Source organism: Thalassophryne amazonica, chromosome 18 (genome assembly GCF_902500255.1).
Source record: "Thalassophryne amazonica chromosome 18, fThaAma1.1, whole genome shotgun sequence".
Taxonomy (NCBI): domain Eukaryota; kingdom Metazoa; phylum Chordata; class Actinopteri; order Batrachoidiformes; family Batrachoididae; genus Thalassophryne; species Thalassophryne amazonica.
Window position 1 is genome coordinate 60,316,526 of NC_047120.1, and position 26,884 is coordinate 60,343,409.

Here is a 26,884-nt window from a genome sequence, read left to right on the forward strand (position 1 = left end):
TAGAAAAAAAGCAGATAACAGATCATGACACAAACTAAGGTCATTTCAAATGGCAACTTTCTGGCTTTAAGAAACACTATAAGAAATCAAGGAAAAAAAGATTGTGGCAGTAACGGTTACTTTTTTAGACCAAGCAGAGGAAAAAAATATGGAATCACTCAATTCTGAGGAAAAAATTATGGAATCACCCTGTAAATTTTCATCCCCCAAATTAACACCTGCATCAAATCAGATCTGCTCATTGACATTGACCCTATGTGTCTTTTTGCAAGGAATGTTTTTGCAGTTTTTGCTCTATGGCAAGATGCATTATCATCTTGAAAAATTTCATCATCCCCAAACATCCTTTCAATTGTCCAAAATATCAACATGAACTTGTGCATTTATTGATGATGTAATGACAGCCATCTCCCAGTTGCCTTTACCTGACATGCAGCCCAATATCATCAATGACTGTGGAAATTTACATGTTCTCTTCAGGCAGTCATCTTTATAAATCTCATTGGAAAGGCACCAAACAAAAGTTCCAGCATCATCACCTTGCCCAATGCAGATTCGAGATTCATCACTGAATATGACTTTCATCCAGTCACCCACAGTCCACAATTGCTTTTCCTTAGCCCATTGTAACCTTGTTTTTTTCTGTTTAGGTGTTAATGATGCCTTTCGTTTAGCTTTTCTGTATTTAAATCCCATTTCCTTAGGCGGTTTCTTATAGTTCGGCCACAGACGTTTGACTCCAGTTTCCTCCCATTCGTTTCTCATTTGTTTTTGTTGTACATTTTTCGATTTTTGAGACATATTGCTTTAAGTTTTCTGTCTTGACGCTTTGATGTCTTCCTTGGTCTACCAGTATGTTTGCCTTTAACAACCTTCCCATGTTGTTTGTATTTGGTCCAGAGTTTAGACACAGCTGACTGTGAACAACCAACATCTTTTGCAACATTGCGTGATTTACTCTCTTTTAAGAGTTTGATAATCCTCTCCTTTGTTTCAATTGACATCTCTCGTGTTGGAGCCATGATTCATGTCAGTCCACTTGGGCAACAGCTCTCCAAGGTGTGTTCACTCCTTTTTAGATGCAGACTAATGAGCAGATCTGATATGATGCAGGTGTTAGTTTTGGGGATGAAAATTTACAGGGGTGATTCCATAATTTTTTCCTCAGAATTGAGTGATTCCATATTTTTTTCCTCTGCTTGGTCTAAAAAAGTAACCGTTACTGACTGCCACAATCTTTTTTCTTGATTTCTTATAGTGTTTCTTAAAGCCAGAAAGTTGCCATTTGAAATGACTTTAGTTTTGTGTCATGTCTGTGATCTGCTTTTTTTCTACAAAATTAAACAAACTGAATGAACATCCTCCGAGGCCGGTGATTCCATAATTTATTGTCAGGGGTTGTAATATATATATATATATATATATATATATTATATATATATATATTCTGCAACAGGAACTGATGTCATTTATGAAGAGTATTGTCACACAGTGTATTCCTTGATTACAGTGTTCCTGGTAATATACGATTAGTCTTAATCAAGGACCCTCTAATTCGCCCACTAAAAGTCTGGAATCAAGCACATTCTCAATTGTGAAGCAGTGAGGACCAACTAGCTCTTAATCAGACCACCAGGCTCCGATTGGCTAAGATCTTCTGCAGCATCATTCCCGTGTAGTGCAGCAGATACAGAAATTTACAGAAGAATCCTTCAAATGTTGATGCCATACACCAGATTCAGCACCCATACGAGTCTGTGATGAAAAAAGCGGTCCTTTTACACTCAACAAAAATATAAACGCAACACTTTTGGTTTTGCTCCCATTTGTATGAGATGAACTCAAAGATCTAAAACTTTTTCCACATACACAATATCACCATTTCCCTCAAATATTGTTCACAAACCAGTCTAAATCTGTGATAGTGAGCACTTCTCCTTTGCTGAGATAATCCATCCCACCTCACAGGTGTGCCATACCAAGATGCTGATTAGACCACATGATTAGTGGCACAGGTGTACCTTAGACTGTCCACAATAAAAGGCCACTCTGAAAGGTGCAGTTTTATCACACAGCACATGCCACAGATGTCGCAAGATTTGAGGGAGCGTGCAGTTGGCATGTTGACAGCGAGGAAATGTCAACCAGAGCTGTTGCTCGTGTATTGAATGTTCATTTCTCTACCATAAGCCGTCTCCAAAAGGCGTTTTCAGAGAATTTGGCAGTACATCCAACCAGCCTCACAACCGCAGACCACGTGTAACCACCCAGCCCAGGACCTCCACATCCAGCATGTTCACCTCCAAGATCGTCTGAGACCAGCCACTCGGCAGCTGCTGAAACAATCGGTTTGCATAACCAAAGAATTTCTGCACAACTGTCAGAAACCGTCTCAGGGAAGCTCATCTGCATGCGTCGTCGTCCTCATCGGGGTCTCGCCTGACTCCAGTTCGTCGTCGTAACCAACTTGAGTGGGCAGATGCTCACATTCGCTGGCGGTTGGCACGTTGGAGAGGTGTTCTCTTTCACGGATGATGCGAAGGAGATGTGTTGCACTGCATGAGGCAAATGGTGGTCAACACCAGATACTGACTGGTATCATCCCCCCCCCAATAAAACAAAACATGCACCTTCAGAGTGGCCTTTTATTGTGGGCAGTCTAAGGCACACCTGTGCACTAATCATGTGTCCTAATCAGCATCATGGTATGGCACACCTGTGAGGTGGGATGGATTATCTCAGCAAGGAGAAGTGCTCACTATCACAGATTTAGACTGGTTTGTGAACAATATTTGAGGGAAATGGTGATATTGTTTATGTGGAAAAAGTTTTAGATCTTTGAGTTCATCTCATACAAAATGGAGCAAAACCAAAAGTGTTGCGTTAATATTTTTGTTGAGTATATTTTTTCACAAAAATAAATGGATTTGATTCATGTTTTACGTCAGACAAGCTTGAACCCGTCGTGCGCAACGCTGTGAGTTTTTCACGCGTGTCAGTGACGTCATTCGCCTGTGGGCAGGCCTTGAGTGAGGAGTGCTCACCCCGCCCGTCGGAATCTCTTGTCTGAATAGCCGCTGCGGACGGCGCGCGTTGCTTTAATCAACATTTTTTCTGGACCTGTGAGGGATATCCGAGTGGACACTATTCGAGAAATTAAGCTGGTTTTCCGGTAAAAAGTTTAACGGCTGATGAGAGATTATGGGGTGTTTGTCGGTGTAAGGACTTCCCACGGAGCGGGACGTCGCGCAGCACTTCCAGGCACCATCGTCGGCCTGTTTCGACCTGAAAACATCCTAATTTAAAGCTTAATTCACCCAGGACGTCGTGAGAGAACAGAGAAGATTCAGAACAGGGCCGGCATGGAGGACTTTATGTGGACATTCCACTGTTTAAGGACATTTTGTAATGAAAGACGTGCGCGCAAATTCGCCGAGTCGTTTCTGTGACGACTCGGCAAATCTGTGTGCGCCGCGACAGGAAAAACACCTCCGTGTTGAAAACCATTTGTAAAATTCAGGCGGCTTTTGATGGCTTTCAACAAGTGAGTAACAGAATTTTTTTAACAGCTTGGGCATGTTCCAACTTGCCCGTTAAGGTTTCCAACGGAGGTGTTTTTCCTGTCGCGACCCCCCGCGGTCGGGTCCGGCCCGGCATGCAACTCTGCCCGCACATTATTTCATTACAAAATGTCCGTTAACAATGGAATGTCAAATAAACTCCTCATGCCGACTTCTTCTGAAAGTTCTCTGTTCTCTGACGACTTCCTGGGTCAACAGAGCCTGAAATGTGGAAGTTTTCAACTTGAAACGGCGAGACGCTGCCGCCTCGCAGCGCAGATCGCCGTCAGGCACCGTGGACCGTCCTTAAAGCGACACTACCCAGACCAAAATCTCTCATCAGCCGTTAAAATTTTTAACCGAAAACCAGCTGAATTTATCGAATGGTGTCCACTCAGTTGTGCCTTACAGTTTTGAAAAAATTTTGATCAAACAAAGCAAGCAGTCTCTGAACCATTCCTAAACAATGAAAAAATGACGAGAGGGTGGCCCACTCCCTCACTCAAAGACTACCCACAGGCGATGACATAACCGACAGGCGTGAAAAAAAAAACTCTTGCATGCCACGAGGGTTCAAGCATGTCTGATGTAATCACACGTGATTCAAATCCATATGTGTTTGAAAAAAATAATAAGGCCCGTTACTTTTATCACAGACCTCGTACTCCTTAAACATTACCCTTTTCGAAAAAAATAAAAAATTAGGACAGCCAGGTGGGGGACAGTTGACAAAAACACAGGGGTTAAAAATTGAAAAATGCTCCAGTCATATTGAAAACTATACCCCATTATTTGTCTGCTCATAAAGAGTCCAAAAAGGTATAGTTTGGGTTGTCCATGACAATGTTATGGAGTAAAAACAGTAAGAATGGCGACAAAGGTCAATTTCAGTTTGTACAGGGATCGAAAATTAAAAGTTCCTTCAATTTCGCTAAAAAGTAATGCATATTATTGGTTGAGTTAATAGGGTGTTATAAAAGAATAGTTTGCACCATGTGTCATTCTTAGTTATCACGCTACGGGGTAACATAGGTCACGTGTCATAGAATCCAATCGACATGGACCTTGTTTGACCTTTACCTTGCAGACCAAGAATTTAACAGTCAGAACTATTCCATTTATTAATCCTATTAGTTCAACCAATAATTTGCACCTTTTTTTTTTTTTTTTACCAAAATTGGAGCAACTTTAACTTTTAACCTATGTACAAGCTTAAATTGACTTTTGTCACCATTCTTGCATTCTCACCATTTTACTACACAACATTCAGTCACAGGTAGTCCAAACTATACCTTTTTTGGAATCTTTATGATCAGACAAATAATGTGATGTAGTTGTCAATATGATTGGAGCATTTTTAAATTTTGACCCCTGTGTAATTCGTCAATTGTCCCCCACCTGGTCACTTATTGAAAATTAAAGTGGCCAGTCATTTTTTGTTTTGTTTTTTTTCCCCCCAGAGTCTAAGGAGTATTTGTGCCAAATTTGGTGCTTGTATCACTATTTTAAGGACTGTTTTAGTTATCCGCTGCACAAATAAGTCATTGCACAAACCAGCAGACATTGGAGGAGTGTCATGGGTGGGGCCCAACTCCTGTGGAGGTGGTCTCAGACTGAAGAGGCTGATGGGAAATGTAGTTTAATGTTTCAGTAAAACACCACAGTGTAATAGTTGTTTATAAATAGTTTATTCACCTTGACAGTGTTTTTATTTCATTGTAAATGAAACAAAGTGTTTGTGGACAGTTTAATATGAGACAGTTTTTCTGTTTCGTTGAGGCAGTCCACATGAAGAAAAGCTTTTCTCAGCTTCTGTTCTGACCCAAAACCAGCTAAATAACCAATTGCAATATTCCGCGGCCACATATGATTGGCCGATTGTGGTGATGGACATTCCGTTTACATAAACAAAGTCAACATTTTGAAACTGTGAACCAGTTGCTTCACAAAATGATTCACTGTGTCAAAATCTGTGAAAAACTAAAGAAACAGCTCGTTTTACAACATTAATTCAGGAAGTGATTTTTTTTTTCTTTTTTAGAACAGTAAAAATGATTCAGTGTTTCAAAATAATTACAATGTTACAAAAATAAAGTCACAATGTTAAATTCATAACATTCAAAGCTTTCATCTCTGAACATTTTGGGAGTTTTCTCAAAAACATTTCAAGTTTCATGGTTTGTATTTCAGTTTGGGTGGACACTCTAACCTGTTGGTGACACTAGTGTGCCTTAATTGAGAGAGTGGCAATATGACGAGTCGGGGATGGGTGGGCAGTCACGTGACTCATGGTGCCATCTTGGTTCGCTGTTACTCTGGCTACATGGAAATCCAGTTATTTTTTTTATTTGCTGAAAATGTTGGGTTGCTGTGCATTTGGATGCACAAATAGACATAAAAGCTTAAAGATGTACAGATTCCCTTTAGATCCAAACAGAAGAAAAATTTCACAGGAAAAAAAAAAGTCAGCTGTGTGGGACGAAAGCTGACTTAATCGTCAAAGCTTTGAGGGATAAATTTATTGTTCAGTCCCATGTCCAGTAAAACTCACCTAAACTGTCATCACACAAACCAGATATTCGCAGTCACTGGACAAAAAAGTCCCAATGTATCGTTTTCCATGTAATAAACACCATAGGTAACGGATTTTTTCGCTCACATCAGACAAAATGTCCCGTCCGATCGCAAGGTATTTCCATTAAAATACCCCAAGCAGTCTGGATGTGCACAGTAACAGAGGTACAAATTAAAGTTCAGTGCTGACACTCGCCGATTTGAGCAAAGTGGGGCCGGAGTCATTTCTGTGATAAAAGTCTGTTTATTTTTTTCACAGTGTTCAGACTTGGACCCACAGCCTGATGTGCAACCTGTTAAATCAGACATAAAATGTTGTGATTTAACACTTTTCTGCTTTCACTGCTTCGTCTGCCATCATATTATAATAGTTTCTGTAGTCTGCACGCAGATTACAAAGGGATCAGAAAATTCCACACATTTACAGCATGAAGTCTGTAAAAGAGGAAAAAGTACACCTTACCTTTGATTTGGAGGTGATGATTGTACAAAGAAAAGCTTGTTGAAGGTCAGATTAGTCCAGAAAAAAAAAAAAAAAAAAAAAAAAAAAAAAAAGCATAATCCAGAGACGGAGAACTTTAAAACTGTCATGCACGTCAATGCATGGCACGAAGTTAGAGCTAAATCAGGCTTTAAATTCATTAAATAAGTCTTCATAAATTGTAAATTTATATAAATTTGATAGCTTAACTATTTTTATATTTATTTTGATAGCACCTGTACCTGGATATGTTGCTGTATGTGGTTAAATGATTTTAAAAAAAAAAAGTTGAAAACGTAAAACGTTCATTCAGTAGTTCAGCACAGTTGGAACCAAAATGGCGCCATGTTCTGAGTTGACACCACTCTCTCAATTAAGGCACTCTAGGTAGCACTATATGAACAGTCAGAGGCTGACTGATGGTTCAAAGTTCAAACTGTGGACAGCCTGACCTCCCGGTGAACAGGTTCAGGTCTGAGCATTGCTGTTTTTAGCTTCAGGCAAAAAGGAACAACGACTGTAAACATAAACAGAGTAAATAAAACAAGAGTCTGAGCTATATTTTGGCGGGTGTGTGGAAGTAAATAAAGATGGTATACAAAGATATGTTGAAGTACAGGTGGACGCACTGATGGACTTGGTCACAGCGTGACGTCAGGAACGCTCGGCACTAACGACAGCACCAGATAGAATGGTTTAACTTAGCACCTAAAAATGCACCATGGCCTGAAAAAATGCCTGAAAAAAGCACCAGCTAGCCCGTTAGCACAGACTTAAGGAAACAGGAAGCTGTGACAAACAACGCACCTGTTTTTATTTATTTTTACGAGCTTTAGTTGTTTGTGCAGCATTTGCCTGTTTCAAAGAGGACACAGCTCTTTCTTTCATTGCTTTGTTTTTTTTTATCCTGGTGGATGATCCTGGTACTGCTACGTTGACAACAGCAAAATCTAAGTTCACAGACCGCTTCATGACTAAAACTGTGGATCTGTTCCAGACCAGTTTTGGAACTCAAATGCTGGTTGAAACTTTATAGTTTGTTTTATCACCCCCTGCTGGAGAGAACGGGCCTATACTCCTGCTCTTTTGACCTGTGGGATGCTGGCTTCATGCGTCTACCCTGCTGTCCGATCACAACCTGTCTTGGTAACAGTGGTGGCTAATGTATAAGCTAACTATGACGCGTAGAAAAAAAACAAAAAACAAAAACCATATTGGGTCAGTTGTAAGATGAGACTGGACGGTACAAGCTTCAGCTCAACTACAAGAGCAAGAAATGAGTCACTATCATGCACCTGCAGGAACCAAAATCGTGGCTCTTTGTCCTTAGATAATATTTTTAAGTTATCACAAAGTGGTAAGGGCAGCGGCTACGTCTGTAAAATAAATACTGCAAGCTAGCTAATAAGGGAGATAGCATGGTTAATTAACAAGCTAATATCAGTTGTTTTCCTTCATCGCTGACTTTGGTCTGAATTTAAAATGTCACAGAGCGGTTACGCTTGGGAAACATCAAAAACTCAAATTTTCTAAAGTGCGACAAAGATTTATGTGCTAGCTCTGCAGCGTTTTGCTCGGAATTAATGACAGACGTTAGTGGTTTTCTCCATGACGATGCAATCCAACCGTGCCAAACGAACATTCATGGTGTAAAGTTGTGCAGTATTTATACCAGCACTCTGACAGCGGTGCATTATACAGGTGAAAAAGGAACTGATGACAGGTTTTAGCAGTGGGTGTTCCTCAGGGAACAAGCTGATTTTCCCCAAATCATTTTATGACGATTAGCAACACAACAGCTGTGTCACAAACCATCTACAATGCACAAATCTGAGTTGCAGGATCGAGACTCAACATTTAAGGACGTGACTCGTGATGATGGTGCCTGTACCTCAAACATCCAGAAAGCCTCCTGTGTAACCAGAACATTTGTGATCCGACTGTTACCAAGGCTGACTGAGTTAGCAACAGGAACAGACCCAAATCCAGAATGGCAAAGAGTACAGATAAAGAAGACCACACAGGACAGATGAAGGCCTGTAGCACCAAATGTTGGGTTAGGCTGTCAGTGGACGGTTTAAAACGGCTGTTGGCGATGCACCGATCACCCTGAAACTGGATTGACTGTAGACAACCCCTCTGGTTGTTTCAAACACAGATCACAATCCAGTCAAGAATAAATCAACTTTGTGTGCTCGACCTGGACATTGATGTGCATTCAAGTCCAACTAAAAGCCACTTTCTAGATGGATTTCAAGAAATTGCCAAATAGAACCAACTTTCAGTTTGTGGACATCAAAACTTAACAGATAACTGATTAGTTGATTGAAGTGTTCAATCTAGTATCAGTATGGTGGCTACATCATCAATTATCTGGATTTAAATGATTCAGTGTGTAAGGGCTAAAACCAGACAATGGTTTCAATACTTCCACCAATCAATAGTGGGGGCGGAGCTTAGATCATTACTTTCTTTTTGCTGACATTAATATGCTACAAATGGTTTAAAGTTAATTTTCTGATTGGTCATCTTACCCCAGCAGAATGGATTGATAACTGATGATCAATAGATTAGTAATAATGGAAATTACAGTACTGTAGCGGGCATGCAGAGATCCTGCTAAAGTCTGTTCATGTTCAGAAAATGACCAATTAGGAGACAGAACAGAACCTGATCGGGGATCACTGAGTCTGATCGGAGTTGTTTGTGCGTGATGTTTGTTTGACTGAATCGTCTTAAACATTGTAAAGTGTGTCTGAAGCTGAACCTGATAAAAATGCTAACTTCTGGAGGACGGCGAGTCTCGGCGTGAAAACGACGTGACATCTTTCAGTATTTTCACTGGAAATATTTCAAACTAATTTCAGGTTATCTGCGAAATCAGCTACGACTCAAAGTTGGAGAAACTCGCGCTGCACCTTTAAAAGTAAACATGCTGCACTCTGAATCAGCAAACCCCGCTCACATTTGCGATGCCTTAACTTGCCGCTGGAATGGTCACACTGTGTAACGTTTGCGTTTAGCTTCATACAAACAATCTGTGACATGATTCTGTCAACCTTCAACATTGGAACCCAATCAAAACTGCGCCAACTTGGTCCAACCAGGACTTGTGGACAGGAATGCTTCATTGTGTTAGTGTTCATGCTGGAACCAGACAGTTGTGTAATTTTTAGTTTGAGCTCATTTGTAGACAGACTATCAGTACAAACAAGTTTTAGTGGCACAGGTTTTGATTTGTAATGTTCTAGAATAACAGACCGGTCCAAACTGGCACAGACACAAAACTAGTTCAGGCTAATCTAAACCAGGTAGCATCATCCTAGGCTGGTTCCATCTGGTCTGGGAGCATACCCTAGGACAACCAGAAACCATGCAGTCCAGCAGTCCATCCCCACCCATCTATCTAGGCTCCATCAGACAGAGAAAAAACCCCAGAGAACTCAAACTGGCTCAGACCTGTTTGGACCACCCTGCTGGCCTGGACCTTTGAAGGCCAAGGGGACAAAAACTTTTTGGATGATTTCAAAGTCAGCGTGAAAACAGAAATATTTATTTTTATTATTTAAAATAAGGAAACAAAATATTATTCAAGCACCACATCGTATTTTGGTGGTAGTCCAGCCTGGTGCAGACCAGCAGTTGTGCCGAGGTGCTGGTCTGTACTTCAGAATAACGTGCACAAAACAAAAACAAACAGGTTTAAAAAACAAGTCCAAATACGTGAGGGCTTTGAACAAAAAATGTGCCATTAATCTTCCAAAATGCTCAAACGTCATCTTTAGAAGATGCCCATGTGCAACATTAGTCTCTAAACTGGTTTGAAGGTCCCACTGTGATAACTTAAGGGCCGACACACAAACCCTGCAAATTTATAAAAACTGACAAAAAAATAAAGAATAACCTTTGGAGTCGTATTAGCTTCGGACACGTGAGGATTTGCTTTATTTCTGGTTTTAAAATTCAATTTGAAGCTCTGAACCACTGGAAAAGGTTTTGAACTAGAATCTGTTATTTATGGCTGGATTTATTTATGTTTACCATTTTTTTTCATTACTTCTGAAACTATTAACAGTTGAAACATGAGCTTTATGCTAACGTGGCACCGCTGCGTCCGTACTGACCTTCACAAATCCAGAAGAGTCCAGAGAGCAGACGAAACCCAAACAGAGCAGATCTGGTTTGAAGCTTTTGACAGATAGAAGAGTTGACAGAAGAGACATAAAAAAAAAATAATAATAATAATAATAATAATATGAAGAGCAGTCTGCGTGTAGCTTCCTAGTACTGGAGGTGAAGGAGAGAACAGGATTTTGGGATTTATCCAGACGTGGGCGTGGTCAGTAAAGAGAACTACTTGTCTTTCAATAGAGATTCAAGTTTTACTCCTTAATTTAAAAATCTGTCCTTTCATCCATCTCCATCTGGATGGTCTGGCCCCGCCCACACGGTCCGAGCCACGTGATTGTCCAGGCAGGGGAAAGGGCTTAAGTACTGATCTGGACTCTGACCACAGAGTTCCAAAGACTGCCTGAGGTCCATGTGTGTCAGATGTTAGTGATCTGACTTTGGGGATCCTCGTCAAATGGTTCGTTTTCCGGGTCCGAGTCCGTGGTGTCAGAGTAACGGTAGTGATCCGGCTCATTGTCGCTGATGTCCGGCGTCACAGAAGCCGAGGAGCTGCTGGCGTCACAGTTCCCGCCTTCCTCCACAGTCTTTGTGAAGTACAGTTTGACCTGAATCACAGACAAAGACCCATCAGGAGTTTGTTCATTGCGCTCCAGTTTCAAGTAAATAACCTGAATTTATTATATTAGCTTCCTAGAAGGAGTTTCCACCTTCAATCCCCATAAATCCAGAACGTGTTGTACTTATAGTACCACAGTTTTTATTTCACAGAAAACATGACTTTTTTTTTTGGTAAATTAAAATGTTTCAGATAGATTCCGAACCCTCAGGTGTTTTTCATGAAACACAAAGGAGATGCTTCACCTTGAAGTTTGGGGAGAAGTTCTTGTTGGCCTTGTCTTTGTTGGCCTTGTCCAGGTCGTTCTTGGTCAGAGTGAGGACCAGGTAGTCTCTGTCGCTTTCCCCTCCAGTTGTCATGGCTGTGATCCCCGGGTTCTGGAAGGTTCTGTCTATGTCCCGCGGAGTCCCAGCACTGCCGTTCTCCAGGCTGTTGGGGTCCTCTTCCTCAGGGCCCGGGATGAAGAAAGTGTTGACCCAGAAGTGGAACATCTTTTCCTGGAGGTCACAGGTCATTTTGACTTTACTCACACAAAACGTTCACGTTGGTTTTTGCAGACTGCACAGAGATATTTATCACTCGTTACATGGACACTTTGATTTCAGCAAATTCTTCTTCTTTACCATTTAAAATATAATTGTTTTGTAGTCTTAAAATATGCAGTTAAAACTACAGAAATTTATGAATTTTTATTCTTTAATTTTATTTTTAAAATTCCAGGGCTTTTTTGTTTTATTTTTGTATTTTTGCAAACAGCCATCTGATATGAAAACGTTCAGGAAATAAGATAAATCCCAAAATAAATAAATTAATCCTTTCACACCACTTTACAAATGCTTTTCATATACACCTTAGAAAATTTAAAATCCCCCCCCCTCCAAAAAAAGCGGCATTCTACACACAGTTTGCAAATAAATAAATATCTCATTCTCTTTGGGGAAAGAAACCCCCCTATCCTACTGTGTGACAAAAAAAAAAAAAAAAAAAAAAAAAAAAAAATCCTTAAACCATTTTTGTTGTATGGGGGCAACCTCCTCAGACCAGCTGTGTGTCATCTGGTACCACTGTTTAACAAAGTTTTTAATCACTGAAGATCACATTGAAAAGCATGTCAGAACTTATCTTGTAGTTGTCATGCTTCTTGTGAGATAAACACTGTATTTGGTGGCGGTCCTCACCTTCTTCATCACCTTGTTTTGCTTGTGGAAGAACTCCACCTTGATGTCTCCACAGACGGGCAGCGGCTGCGGCAGCTCGAACAGCATGAGCTTGTCTTCTCGCCGCATGTGGTTCGGGTTGGATGTGTGGATCTTCACTTTCAGCTGGTACACCACGAACTGAGGGTCTGCACCCAAACACAACACGAACACCATCACTACTCAGCTGATCACAGTCCAGCTGACATAACACAAACATTCACAGCTGTATTAACCCTATGCACTCAATGCACACAGGGTTCAAGCAGACCCCAGGAGCATTACATCAAGGACTGGCTCAAAGTCCTTTCTTGTTTGCAATGGTGATGGCCAGGTTGACAGAAGAGAACAGACAGGAGTCTCCATGGACTATGAAGCTTGCAGATGACACTGTGTTCTGTAGTGAGAGTAGAGAGCTGGTTGAGACATGCTCTGGAAAGAAGGGGAATGAAGTAAGTCAGAGCAAGACTGTTTACATGTGCTTGAATGAGCCTGGTGGAATAGTGTGGTAACAAGGAGTCGAGGTGGTGAAGATAAATGCTTTTAAATTCTTGGGGTCAAATATCCAAAGCAATAAAAGAGTGTGGTGGAGAGGTGAAGAAGAGGGTGCAGGCAGGGTGGAGTGAATGGAGAAAGGTGGCGGGAGTGATTTGTGATAGAAAGTTATCTGCAAGATTGAAGGAGACAGTAGTGAGACCACCTATGAAGTACAGCTTAGAGACAGTGGCACTAACAAAAAGACAGAGGCAGAGTTGAAGATGCTGCGATTTTCTTTGGCAGTGACGAGAATGGAGAGGATTAGCATTGAACATGTCAGAGAAACAGCATGAGTAGGATGGTTTGGAGAGAAAGAGAGAGGTGAGACTGAAATGGTTTGGACATGTGCAGAGAGACTGAATCCAGGGTATATAGGGAGAAGGATGCTGAGGATGGAGCCACCACACAGGAGGAGAAAAGGGAAGCCACAGAGGATGTTTATGGATGTGCTGAAGAAGGACATGCAGGTGGTTGGTGTGACAGGGTGAGATGGAAATGGATGACCTGCTGCGGCGCCCCCAATGGGAGCAGCCGAAAGAAGAAATGTCAATGTTGTGTGTGATAAAAGACGCAGGGAGTCACATGACTCAAAGGATGCTGTGTCTGCGGTCATATGACTTAAAAAAAAAAAAATGAAGCAGTAAGAGCAAAATGTCATGCTTTTCATTAGTTTATCATCAGATTCCAACAAATTAAACTGTCAAAACGTGCCTCAAAACAAACATCTCTCAGGTTAAATGTCACATGCCCGCTTGTTTTCTGGATACAAGCACAGTGTCATCTCTAACTTGTGTGACATCATGACTTTGCCATACTGTCACAGTAATGCCAAATAACAGTGATGCATCTGTGGAACAGGAAATTCCTACAGCAGGTTGGCCAAGTTAGCGTTTCACCATGCCGCAAGTTCATGACACACAAGCACATTTCATCATGCCACACAACCCCATGTTGTATAAGTGAATGGGTTGAATGAAAGCACAACTTTAAAACAGCAATGTTTGATTTACATTTTTGATGTATTAAACATCATGTAAGCGCCTCAGGCATGCCACTGCACCATACATGCTTTAGCAAATTTTCCCATAGACTATATATACACTGGCCAGAGCCTGTGTGATGTCAGCCATTCATTTTCTATAGAGACCCAGAACAGTCAAAATGACCCCCATTTCTGGGCGTCGCCATAATGAGAGCCCCCGCCCACAGAGATTCATGATGAACTCAATGTGTAAAGGGGTGGCTGTGTGTGATGAAAAAAGCCTGAACACACCCCTCTCCCTGAGTCTGAACCAGCAGCTAAGAGCTAACCTCGTTTTGGGTGTTTATTAATTCATATTTTTGGGCACTGCGGGGTGGTTCTCATAACGGTTTACTTTGGTGTGGATAGTAAAAGTTATCCACTGCATATCTCCTCAGTAATCGTGCATTAAGTGGACCTACTGACAGCTGCTAAAAGAGCTAACACTGTTAGCATACAATGTTAAATGACGAGAGTTTCAGTCAGTGTCAATATTGCAACAGGGACGTCTTATATGATCCGTTACAATGTTTCACTGCACAACAAGTTGTATTATTCCAAATGTTTGTAATGAAACACTCCAGACACAAAAGCGAGCGGCTCTGTTTCGGTGGAAGACTACGAGAGGAGGAGCCGATGGACACAGTCGCTGTCACTCAAAGCAACCACGCCCATAATTATGCAGAATTTTATTAATTATAAGATCTTAAACTAAGAAGTTAGAAAAAAAAAAAAAAAATCACCCCCCGTTGTCATAGAGGAGGAAACTATCTATAGAGACCAAAACCGTTTTTTGTGCCAAGCTATAAACATGTTTATTTCTGCTGTAAAGTTGGATGTTTTAAAATGGGCTTCTATGGGAATTTCTGTTTTGGAGCCAGCCACCCCTGTAACACCAACAGTTCCATTGACAAAGCATGAGTGTGCAATGCTTGTGCATGATAATGTGCCATATTAGGATTGGAACAAACAATTATTTTCAGAATGGATTATTTTCTCAATTTTGACTAGTTGTTGCAGCCATAAAATGTCAAATCATGGTGATAAATGTCTATTCATGTTATACAGAAGTCAAGATGACACCTTTGAATGTCTTGATACTCAGTTTACTGTCAGACAGGAGTAAAACTGAGTAAAATAAACCAGAAAATATTCACATTTCAGAGGCTGAAGTCAAAGAATTTGGATTTTTTTAAAAAAGGAACTTCAAACGATTATCAAGACAGACGATTAATTTAGCATTAATCAATTGTTGCAGCTCTTGTTGGTATACAAGTTAATGCAAAGCAGCTCCTGCTTAGTGTCGTCAAAAAATGACACTAAGCAGCAGGATGGAAGACATCTGAATTGGACTTACTGCAGGTTCCTCCGGTGAACATGGGGATGGTCTCAAACAGCATCCGGTGGAAGAGCAGAGCGACAGGTTTATACTGCAAATGGTTCCTCAGCAGGAAGTTGTAGTAGAAGACATATCGTCGCTGGCTGGGGATGGTCACTCCCTGAAATATACAAACACATTAAATCACCCAAAGACTCTTGGCTGTACTTCCATCTGTCAAATGTGGGCGGTCAAGAACCATGTCAGCCAGAGCTAGCATACAGACGAATTCCACACCAGGCACTATGTTGTCACACAAGGACGCGTGCATGTCAGCAGAAGATGGTTCAATCAGCCATCAAACTTTACGTAAATGTGGGCAAATCAAAGTCCGCCACCTTTAATGTTTTTATTTTCCGGATTTGTTTTCTCCTCTGGGTCATCACAGCAGGTCCTGCACCAATCTACATGTTGATGTGACGAGTTTTAGCTGGATGCTCTTCCTGACAACTCCAGACACACACGAGGAATGGGCCATGAGTGACCATGAATCAGGGATCTTCCAGATCACTAGCAAGAACAACACTGCTGTTCCTCCGTTCCATTTGAACAAAGTTATAAATGTGAAAACCTGAACCTCACTTCTGGTTTCTTCAACTAAAAACTACTTTTCAGTTTCCACTGGCACCAACTGATTATGAAGCTGACAAACTTGATATTTTGTTGATAACACAATCTTTTGGACACACTTTCCCATTCAAGTGAACTTCTGACTGGTAGTGTCTGTTTTCAATATATTTTCAAGCACTTTGCATTTTATTAATGCACTACACAAATAAAATTATTATTATCACCAGCATTAACAGGATGGCCACAGATTCCAAGAAGTACCACAAACTCACTGTAGAGCTCATAAAATGTTATTTTCCTCCAACTAAAGCAAAAGCTCCTCAAAAACCTACTTTGATGCCAATTAATAAATGCTGTGCCTGCAAACAATTAATAAAGCAGTATGTTACAAAAATGTGACCACTGCTTTCCACTGTGCTTTGGGGAGGTAATGGTCTAGTGGTTAAGCGTTGGGCTTCAGACCAGAGGATCCTCTGTTCAAAACCCAGCCAGACTGGAAATTTGCTAAGGGCTCTTGGGCAAGGTCCCTAATCCCCTTGTTGCGCCTTGCATCGCAGCACACTGACATCGCTGTGCAAGTGTGTCTGTGTGAATAGGTAAATATGAGGCATAACTGTAAAGCGCTTTGAGCTTCTGATGCAGATGAAAAAGTGCTATTTACCATTTCCAGACGAATTATTTTCATATCGAATGAGTCTCTCACTGCCACACTACTGCTTTCAGGTAAACTGTTTGAAAAACTGATCTACACAATGTCCGACATGAAAAATCAAAGCTGATGAATTGAAACCACCAAACATTATGTTCTATTATGAAAGGCCGGCCTGTTCCGCCAATGCGCAGTGCTAACTTGTGCAGCTAAAGTACAGTGCTGTTAACAAGATCAGAGGAAAGTAAGTCAACAGTAACTTGACATAAATATGCTTATTACTGAATAAATGTCACATGTGAATGTGAGGATTATGTCTGAAAAGTCTCAATGTGACCTGAACTTATCTCTTCATTAACAGAAAATAATATTTACAATTTCAGTGGTCCCTAAATATTCCTCCTCCATTTTATCTGATTATTTTCTTGTAGGAGCAGGTTTGTGATCATGCTCTAAACAATTTAAGGAAATGAATATAAGCTATAGGTTTTTCCTAATGTGCAAATGAAATTGCAAAAACACATTTTTCCTTCAAATTATTTAACATTAGAAACGTGTAGTACTTGAAACTTATTTTAAATGTGTACTGCTGTACTCGTACCTTCTTGTCTCGGGTGCGGACCTCGCCGTAGAAATCCAGAGCTTCTTGTGCAACAATGAACTTGCGGCGGTGCAGCAGGTAGGCACAGATCATGACCCCTGTGCGACCTTTTCCCGCTTTGCAGTGGATGGCGGCAACGTGATTGTCATCTTCTCTCAGCCACCGATCCAAGTCCTCGCAGAAAGGTTTGATCAGTTCCAGCTGGGGTGGATTGTGATCCTCAAAAGGAAACTGGGCCACTGAAAGAGAGGCGACATGCAGCACTGACAATGGGCAGCAGTAGGCACTGTAACGTGACGATGGCTTTGCATCTGCACCAACACCAAAATGACCTGTCCCGCCCCAAACTTTGATATCCAGTGATGAAAGTGGTCCATGGGGGGAAAAAAAAAAACCTGAATATTTTTGGCAAGGTCCAAAGACCCGAAGTCCCTCTTGGGTGGGTCTGGGTTCCCCCAGGAAAAATTTGAAATCTCACATCCATTCTGGTGCATTTCTAGGTCTATTTACCCACAAGAAAAAAAAAAAAAATCTCCAACAAATTAAATGTTTTTGTTGGATCAGGTCAGGTTTTCCAAACAACTTGTATTGTGCTACCGGCCTTTAATCCCAAAACATACATTGTGGTTCAGAAAAGTACACAGTAAATGACAATTCAAAGAACTCAAAAATAATAATTCTCAGTATCAATTCAAATGGATCAATTGGAGTGTTTATGACACATAATGCATCAACTTGTTCAACCTTCACTCACTTCTCAGTTTTCCTAGTTTTGGCAGGAGCTTTGGCGCTATTGATAATCTTTTTCAAATTCTTGGTCACCGTAAAATACTTGTGTTTTTATTTCAAGATTAATTTCTGATTACTGTACATTTCTAAGTTACATTACATTAGAAAACTTTAATTTAAATAGTTTTAATAACAATAAAAAAAGATTCTTTAGAAATCTTTGATGTTCATCTGTAAATTAAAACCATTAATTGATCTGTTGTTGTTGAGATAATTTCTTGATTAACATAATGAAACATGGGCATTTAGCACTAACGCCATGGATTATTTTCAATTACTCACCTCAGAAATTTTTTGTCCGTTTCTCAAACTCAATTTTGTGGTTTTGACTCGCAGAGTTAAACTCTCGTCTGAATGCTAATGCGCTAGCATGTTTAGCAGCTGGAAGCTTCATCTGTTAGCTCCACTTAATGTACCATTACTGGAAGAAATACACAGCTCATAACTTTTAATGTCCACAACAAAGTAAACTGTTAGGAGAATCACTGCAGAGTTCCCAAAATGATAACTTAAACTCCCAAAAGAAATAACCCTTCTTCTTTGCAGATTATGGGTGGCTTGCAAACCAACAGAGTGCATTACTGCCACCAACTGTTTGGGTGTGGAACTGAATGAATGGATTCTGATGCATGTTACCAAACATAACCCGGAAACATTCACCATGCGAGTAAAAACGCGGATTTCCGGTAATTTCCAGAAGACTTTCATCACTGGATATCATCTCAATAGCTTCATGAGCCTTCTTCATTGGAACAGTAAAAACCAACAACATAGTGTCTCCGTCCACATTTAATCAATCAAATCAGTCACAGGATCCACACAGTGACATGCTCTTACCTGGACAATGGAACTTGGATGCATCATACTGTCGCTCTGCACACCTGTGATCACAGAGAAGTCAGATTAGACCCAACAGCTGAAGGTCCAATCCAGATCCTCCTCACACACCAATAAAGACCCAGAACCTCCTCTGAGACCATCAAACCAGAACTACAAAAAAAAACCTCACAGACCATACATCTCAGAATTAATCTGAGCCCCCCCACCCACCCACACATAGAGCTTAACACTCCTGTAGTTTCACCCCACACCTGTGTATGTTGGAAAAACAAAGTCTACTCACAGATTGTAGATCTTGTAGTGATTTTTATGTTTAGAATCTAAAAACCTGTTGGACAGAAATAAAGAGAGTGTTAAAAAAAACTGGACACACACGGTGACGTATCACACAGGGCCATTCTCTCTGCTGAGTAGTGGAGGGCAGAGTCATGTGATCACAACAGGATTCTAAACAGTGGCATCTTGTTGAAAGATGATGCTTTGCTGAAGAAAGCGTGAATTTAACCAGTGGTGAGTCAGATTTGTTTCAAACGACTGAGTTTGATCACCCCAATCAAGACAGAGGTTTTACTCTGATTTCCCTGGTCTTATGACATCACAAAGGTCTGTAATTGCCATGATTGGTGGCTGGTGTTAACACCAACATATATTCATGACTCAGCAGATTTTATTGAATCCATAAACTATGACTTATAACAAATTAGTCACTACAATGGAACACCTCAAGTCACTTTTAAGTAACAAGAAGTTGATTAAAAAAATTTCAGCTTCTCCTTTTCGGTATTATGGTTCCAATATATCTGTTTAACTTATAGTCTGCATGTAGACATCATTCAGAAACATCGAAGCAGTCACTTAAAGCAGAATGTGGCTGATTCAGAAGAAGCTGAGGAATCTCTGCAGGTATCGTTTTTCCATCAACTTAAATTTAATAGGATCCTTCAAAGGGGGGGTCAAAGTGTGTGTTTTCTTTACAAACTGATTCAAAGTCTGTAAAACTTGCTGTGTGAACAAGACTGACTCGCTGACACTGATGACATCACTGGCATCAGGTAACAGATGATAGAAAGCTCTCAGTACGAGCAGATTGATCTGCTACGGGTAATAGCCTCAGGATCATCTGAACGCTTCCAGAGTTGAAAAGGTCAGACAAAGGTCCTACCTGATTACTTCGTCTATGTTGTTCCTGTAGACGCCTTCGAGCCTCTCAGCAGGGAAACCCATGGCAATGATATTGGGATAAATATCTGCAAACTGTTAATGATCAATACACATTTGTGAACTCTCAAGAATCCAAACCAGCAACCTCTGAACAGCCCCGTATGCTCTACACGTTCATCTCCCTGCACTTTTTTTTAAACCATCAAATACGATCAAATGCCCATCACATCTCAACCTGATCGGTACAAAACTGAAAGAGCCCGAATATTTGACAAGCCGAAACCAGAAAGGGATCAAGTCAAAACCAAAGAAAATTATTCAATAAAATAACCCGACCCCAACTCTCCAAAGTGTTAAATTGAGCAAGTCTGAACAAAATCCAAATAATAAATTTAATAATTAAATCCATCAAAGTGTAAACTGTTCATTGACTGTTAAAAGTATTTTTTTGTATAAAGTTAAATGTGACTAATCGTATCTAGGGAAATGAATTCTCTTCAACTGGTGACCAAACTCTGTGACCTAGGATTCTGGCTTGTACAGATAACACAATTCCATATGGATCTGTGGAGCAGCAGCGGAGAGGGCCAACTTCTGCAGGTGCCCCACAATGCACCTGAAATGGTCACTTCAATGTGAAGCTGTGATGAAAAGAGTGCAACAGCGATGCTTCTTCCTTCATGGACTGCAGGATACCATCAGGCCACACAGTATCCACGAGTAACACATCATGGAACGGGAGAGATACACTGACAGTCAGGGTCTCAGCACTCCTCTAGCCTGAGCAATCCTCTACACTAGTCTGCGCATGCACAAACCTGGTGACGCGGCCCCCTGCCTTCACTGTGCATGGGTCATGTTGGAGCGTTAGCAGCAATTAACAGATTATCGCCTCGTTTCTGCTTAAAACTGACTTCAGACTGATTTAAGAGGTTTTACTTTGTCATCTGATGGTTAATAATAACATTGTTCCCTTTGATCGGTAGAGAGAGAGCCTCTCAGAGAGCCTATTATGAAATAATGCTGAATTTATGTTGAAATGATTGTTGTACAAAACCTTCAGAGATCTGATGCTGAGTTAATGATGACTGGAGTGCAGTTTAAGCAGAAATGAGGCGATAGTCTGCGAATCCCTGCTGACGCTCTGAAATGACACATGCAGTCAAGTCAGCGGGACTGTTCGAGGGAAGGGGGTGCGTTCTGACCACGACACCGGGACAGCAAAGCCAGCCAGACCTTGTCATCGCTGCCATCCATTCAGGTCCAATGCAGGAGCAGGACAAAGTTTTCAGATGATCAGGAATCTTTTCCTCACCATTTCAGCCATGTGGCGTTCACGAAGTGAACATCCAACAAGAAGAACGGCATCATTCAGTCCAGAACCACCTTCTAACCTCAACTAATCCATTCACATGCAGTTTGATGAATATTAATATGAAGATTGGATATTATTCCAACACCCCTCAAAGATTTTAATTCTCCTGGCACCACCAACTGAACGTCAGAAAAACCAAGGTAGATTTTACTAACATACATTCTACGTATTGGGTAGACTACATCTACACTAAATGTGGCTGCTTGGAAAACAAAAATTAAAAAAAAAAAAAATTCACAGGTTACCATAAAGAACTTTGAACAACGTATCCTCTTGAAATTACAACTATCTCTGCAGTAAAATAATAATTCTTAATATTTTAATGAGCTGCAGCTCTTCTGATGCAACCACACGGACACAGAGTTAGCTTAGTCCTTTAGCTTAGCCTGTTATCAGCTTCGATCACAAACACAAAACGTCAAATTAAATCAGATTATTTACGAAGAACGTCATCGCCAAAACAGAAACCATCTAGTGGGAACGTATCCCCCCAAAACAGAGGTTATTTGCTGGGAAAACCAGCTGTATCGGCCGCGCTCCGGACTCCGTTGATAAAAGTGTATTTTTAAGGTGAACTCGCACCTGTCAAATTAAAACTCCCATCGTCGACCCATCAGATGAGTCGACGCCCTTGATTTTAGTTTTTGGAATTTTAGCAAAAAGATTATTTAGCACCCTCTCACGATGCTAAACAACGATTACAGGCGTTTCGTGATTATTAAGCTGTTCATAATGTTTTGGTGCTACTTTATTTCTGATTTCTCTTTTCTGTATACATATTTTATTGTATCTTTGTTCAGCCCGTGACAACGCGTAAAAAATAAATATCTGACCACTTGTTTTAAATGAATAAATTATCATTTTATGATAGCGACATATTTGCCGAAAAGCACAAACAGCAAAATACAGCATTTTTAAAATGGAGTTCGGCGCTACATCAGCACAGTATGATAGCAAAATTACAGTAAAAGGATACAAGTTAGGTCCAAGTCAAAGCCATCCTCCTGGAACCGTCTTTTGTTCCGGCTTACGATCTCCTTAATGATGCCAGCCATGGTCTGCGTTTGGACCTCACGAAGGTCAGAAAAACCAGGAGATGGTACCGGAGCCGATCCGGAACCACCGTCAGGAAGAGAAACTACCTCTCTGCTAACCGCTTTTAAATGACTCTTTCCCTTCAGTTAATTACAGAAAAAGTATTTCCTGTTGTTTAAAACAATAATAAAAATAATCACATAAATAAAGTAGGATGGAGAGAGCTCTTTCTTGTTGCGGCGATGTAACTAGCGGCTAGCCGACCTGCTAGTAGACACACAGGCCGGCTAAGGGTGCTGTTTTCTGGGTCAGAAGCAGGGGGCGCCGGGGCCTCCTCCCTGCTCCAACAGCGGGCCCGGGCTTCCAGGTCCCCCTCCAGAAAACGAAACCATCCAGGGCCTGAATCCGAGAACAGATCCGGTCCTCCGGACGTCGTATGGATCCAGTCGGACTATTCCAAGCGCTGTTTTTCACTAGAGACGCCGTGATTAAAGTCAGAAAAGCGGAGAGAAAATCTCCCCGACGAGGCTTCACCTGGAGGGAAAAGAGACTGTCAAGACACACGCAAAAGACAGCCAACACAATTTCAAAATAATGTTCAACAGTCGTAAGACGTCCAGCCGCATTTCAAAATAATGATCAACAGAAGGACATCCCCCAAAATGTTATAATAATGGTTAACAGAAAACCAGTGAAAAACGTGGTGTAAATATACCGTGTATGGTAAAATTTCAAAATAATGGTTGGCAAGAAGGCGTCCAGCAGCAATTCAAAATAACAAGGACATCCGGAAAATTTTCAAAATAATGGTAAACAGAAAGCCAGTGTAAAATTTCAAGCTGTTAACAATAGTAAGACGTCCAGTTGCATTTCAAAATAATGGTCAACAGTAGTAAGACATCCAGTTGCATTTCAAAATAATGGTCAACAAGACTACAACATCCCATTGCATTTCAAAATTATGGTCAACAGTAGTAAGACATCCAGTTACATTTCAAAATAATGGTCAACAGTAATAAGACATCCAGTTGCATTTCAAAATAATAGTCAACAGTAATAAGACATCCAGTTGCATTTCAAAATAATGGTCAATAGTAGTAAGACATCCAGCCACATTTCAAAATAATGGTCAACAGTAGGAAGACATCCAGTTGCATTTCAAAATAATAGTCAAAAGTAGGAAGACATCCAGCTGCATTTCAAAATAAAGGTCAACAGTAGTAAGGCATCCAGTTGCATTTCTAAATAATGCGGAAACTTGTACTTATTGTTAAAAAAAAAACATTGTTTCTGTACTCTGGCAAAATAATATTCTTCTGGATAAATAAAGTTTATCTTTATCTTTAATGGTCAACAGTAGTAAGACATCCAGCCGCATTTTAAAATAATGGTCAACAGTAGTAAGTCATCCAGTCACATTTCAAAATAATGGTCAACAGTAATAAAACATCCAGTTGCATTTCAAAATAATGGTCAACAGTAGTAAGACATCCAGCCACATTTTAAAATAATGGTCAAAAGTAAGAAGACTTCCAGCTGCATTTCAAAATAATGATCAACAGTAGGAAGACATCCAGTAGCATTTCAAAATAATGATCAACAGTAGGAAGACATCCAGTTGCATTTCAAAATAATGTTCAACAGTAGTACAACATCCCATTGCATTTCAAAATAAGGGTCAGCAGTAGTAAGACATCCAGTTGCATTTCTAAATAATGCAGAAATTTGTTGTACTTATTGTTAAAAAAAAAAATATTTCTGTACTCTGGCAAAATAATTTTCTTCTGGATAAATAAAGTTTATCTTTATCTTTAATGGTCAACAGTAGTAAGACATCCAGCCGCATTTCAAAATAATGGTCAACAGTAGTAAGACATCCAGTCGCATTTCAAAATAATGGTCAACAGTAGTAACACATTCATCCATCCATCCATCCATTTTCTTCCGCTTTATCCGAAGTCGGGTCGCGGGGGCAGCAGCGAGCTGCCGCTGTAACACATTCAGCTGCATTTCAAAATAAGGGTTAACGAGAAGACAGCCAGCAACCACAGCCTGTGCTGGCAACAACCTGGGGGCTGCCCAGTTGTTGTGAGTTTCAGAGGACGCTCTCAAATCCCACCCCTTAATATGTAAAGCCTTCTATACAGTTTTAATATAGTAATGTACAATTTAAAATTGGAGATACAAACTTAATCTTTTTTTAATGCTGAGTGCATCTATGAATGACATTTTTCCATAAAGTGTAAAAAGATTCAAAACAAAAAAAAAGCAGGTTAATGTTCATGAATCGTCCTACAAAAAGGTAAGTTAACGGTTTTCAAAAGTAAAAGTGAAAACATTTATAACATGCAGCAGTGCGTCATCCACAGAGTGTTTATATTCCCCAATTTCATAAGTCAATCATAAAAGATCATTTAGCTGCCTTTTCTGTGGAAGTACTTGCAATTTTGCTCTCCCTGTAGTGGGTAGAGGAGGTGAAGTTCAGTCACCTGTTATGTCATCTGTTCAGATTCAAAGGCAGGATTACTCAGCATCTCAAATGGCAAATGTGTTTGCAGGCCGGACCTGATCGAGATTCTTCAAAGTTTATTTAAACTACAACAGTAGAATATTTCAGTATGTCTAATGTGGGTTCGTCTCATTCTGAAACTGAGTGTAACAAAGCAGCAGATCAGCTGGCAAAAGCAGCTCTGAAATCAGAAATACAGATCAACATTCCACTTAGTAAACTTGAAGTCATAATCACCAAGACAGAAATTAGATGATGTCAGAGCACAAGGACAGACCAGTTAAACACTTCAGGGATGACTACACTTTCTTTTTCTACACTTACGAGGTCTATTAGAAAAGTATCCAACCTTATTATTTTTTTCAAAAACCATATGGATTTGAATCACGTGTGATTACATCAGACATGCTTGAACCCTCGTGGGCATGAAAGAGTTTTTTCACGCCTGTCGGTTACGTCATTCACCTGTGGGCAGTCTTTGAGTGAGGAGACGTCCACCCTCTCGTCGATTTTTTTCATTGTTTAGGAATGGCTCAGAGACTGCTGCTTTGTTTGATCAAATTTTTTTCAAAACTGTAAGGCACAACTGAGTGGACACCATTCAATAAATTCAGCTGGTTTTCGGTAAAAATTTTAACAGCTGATGAGAGATTTTGGTCTGGTAGTGTCGCTTTAAGGACGGTCCACGGCGCCTGACGGCGATCTGCGCTTCGAGGCGGCAGCGTCTCACCGTTTCAAGTTGAAAACTTCCACATTTCAGGCTCTGTTGACCCAGTAAGTCGTCAGAGAACAGAGAACTTTCAGAAGAAGTCGGCATGAGGAGTTTATTCGGACATTCCATTGTTAACAGTCATTTTGTAATGAAAGAACGTGCAGGCAGAGTCGCATGTCGGGCCGGACCCGACCGCGGGGGGTCGCGACAGGAAAAACACCTCCGTTGGAAATCTTAACGGGCAAGTTGGAACATGCCCAAGCTGTTAAACAATTTCTCAGTTACTCACTTGTTGAAAGCCATCAAAAGCCGCCTGAATTTTACAAATGGTTTTCAACACGGAGGTGTTTTTCCTGTCGCGGCGCACACAGATTTGCCGAGTCGTCACAGAAACGACTCAGCGAATTTGCGCGCACATCTTTCATTACAAAATGTCCTTAAACAGTGGAATGTCCGCATAAAGTCCTCATGCCGGCCTCTTCTGAATCTTCTCTCACGACGTCCTGGGTGAATTAAGCCTTAAATTAGGATGTTTTCAGGTCGAAACAGGCCGATGACGGCGCCTGGAAGCGCTGCGCAACGTCCCGCTGCGTGGGAAGTCCTTACAGAGACAGAAACACCCCATAATCTCTCATCAGCTGTTAAACTTTTCACCGAAAACCAGCTTAATTTCTCGAATAGTGTCCACTCGGATATTCCTCACAGGTACAAAAAAAATTTGATAAAGTAACGCGCGCCGTCTCGAGCAGCGTGTGAAACAAAGAAATTCAGCCGAGAGGGCGGGACCACAGGGAAATGACGTCACCGACACGCGTGAAAAACTCACGCATGCGCACGAGGGTTCAAGCATGATTGGTGTAATCGCACGTCATTCAAATCTATATAGTTAAAACAAATAAAAGGGTCGGTTTATTATCTAATAGACCTCGTACACAACCTGCTTGGAAGAATGTAATTACATATTTAAAGGGAACTGGGTTATTCAGTACAATATAGTACAGTGCAATTCCCTCTACCTTCTTTTTTTTCTTTTTCTTTCTCCCCTCCCTTATCTCTCCATTTCCTATTCTTTAACACATACTATGAAACAAGGGGTGATCACACTCATACCTAAACCCGGGAAACACCCAACTCTTCTGGATAATTTAA

General features: G+C 40.7%; 1 protein-coding gene across 1 annotated transcript; it reads right to left on the bottom strand.

Annotated features, from left to right (window-relative positions):
- Window positions 1-7,176: 7,176 nt before the first annotated feature.
- LOC117531246 (phosphatidylinositol 3,4,5-trisphosphate 3-phosphatase and dual-specificity protein phosphatase PTEN-like) lies at window positions 7,177-23,096 on the bottom strand. Its single transcript, XM_034194258.1, has 9 exons — window positions 22,456-23,096; window positions 20,106-20,190; window positions 19,227-19,271; window positions 18,941-18,984; window positions 17,315-17,553; window positions 15,474-15,615; window positions 12,541-12,707; window positions 11,608-11,859; window positions 7,177-11,351 (listed from the first exon to the last, which is right to left on the bottom strand). Exons 1-9 carry the CDS (start codon window positions 22,532-22,534, stop codon window positions 11,163-11,165), a joined length of 1,242 nt encoding a protein of 413 aa, XP_034050149.1. The 5' UTR covers window positions 22,535-23,096; the 3' UTR covers window positions 7,177-11,162.
- Window positions 23,097-26,884: the final 3,788 nt, after the last annotated feature.

Excerpts from the sequence above, each read along its gene's own strand:
- LOC117531246 (XM_034194258.1), bottom strand. The coding sequence starts at position 22,534 with ATGGCTGGCATCATTAAGGAGATCGTAAGCCGGAACAAAAGACGGTTC. Across the intron at positions 17,554-18,940 it reads ATCCAAGTTCCATTGTCCAG|TGGCCCAGTTTCCTTTTGAG; the intron begins GTAAGAGCATGT and ends CCTCTCTTTCAG. Across the intron at positions 12,708-15,473 it reads GTTCACCGGAGGAACCTGCA|ACCCTCAGTTCGTGGTGTAC; the intron begins GTAAGTCCAATT and ends GTTTGGGTGCAG.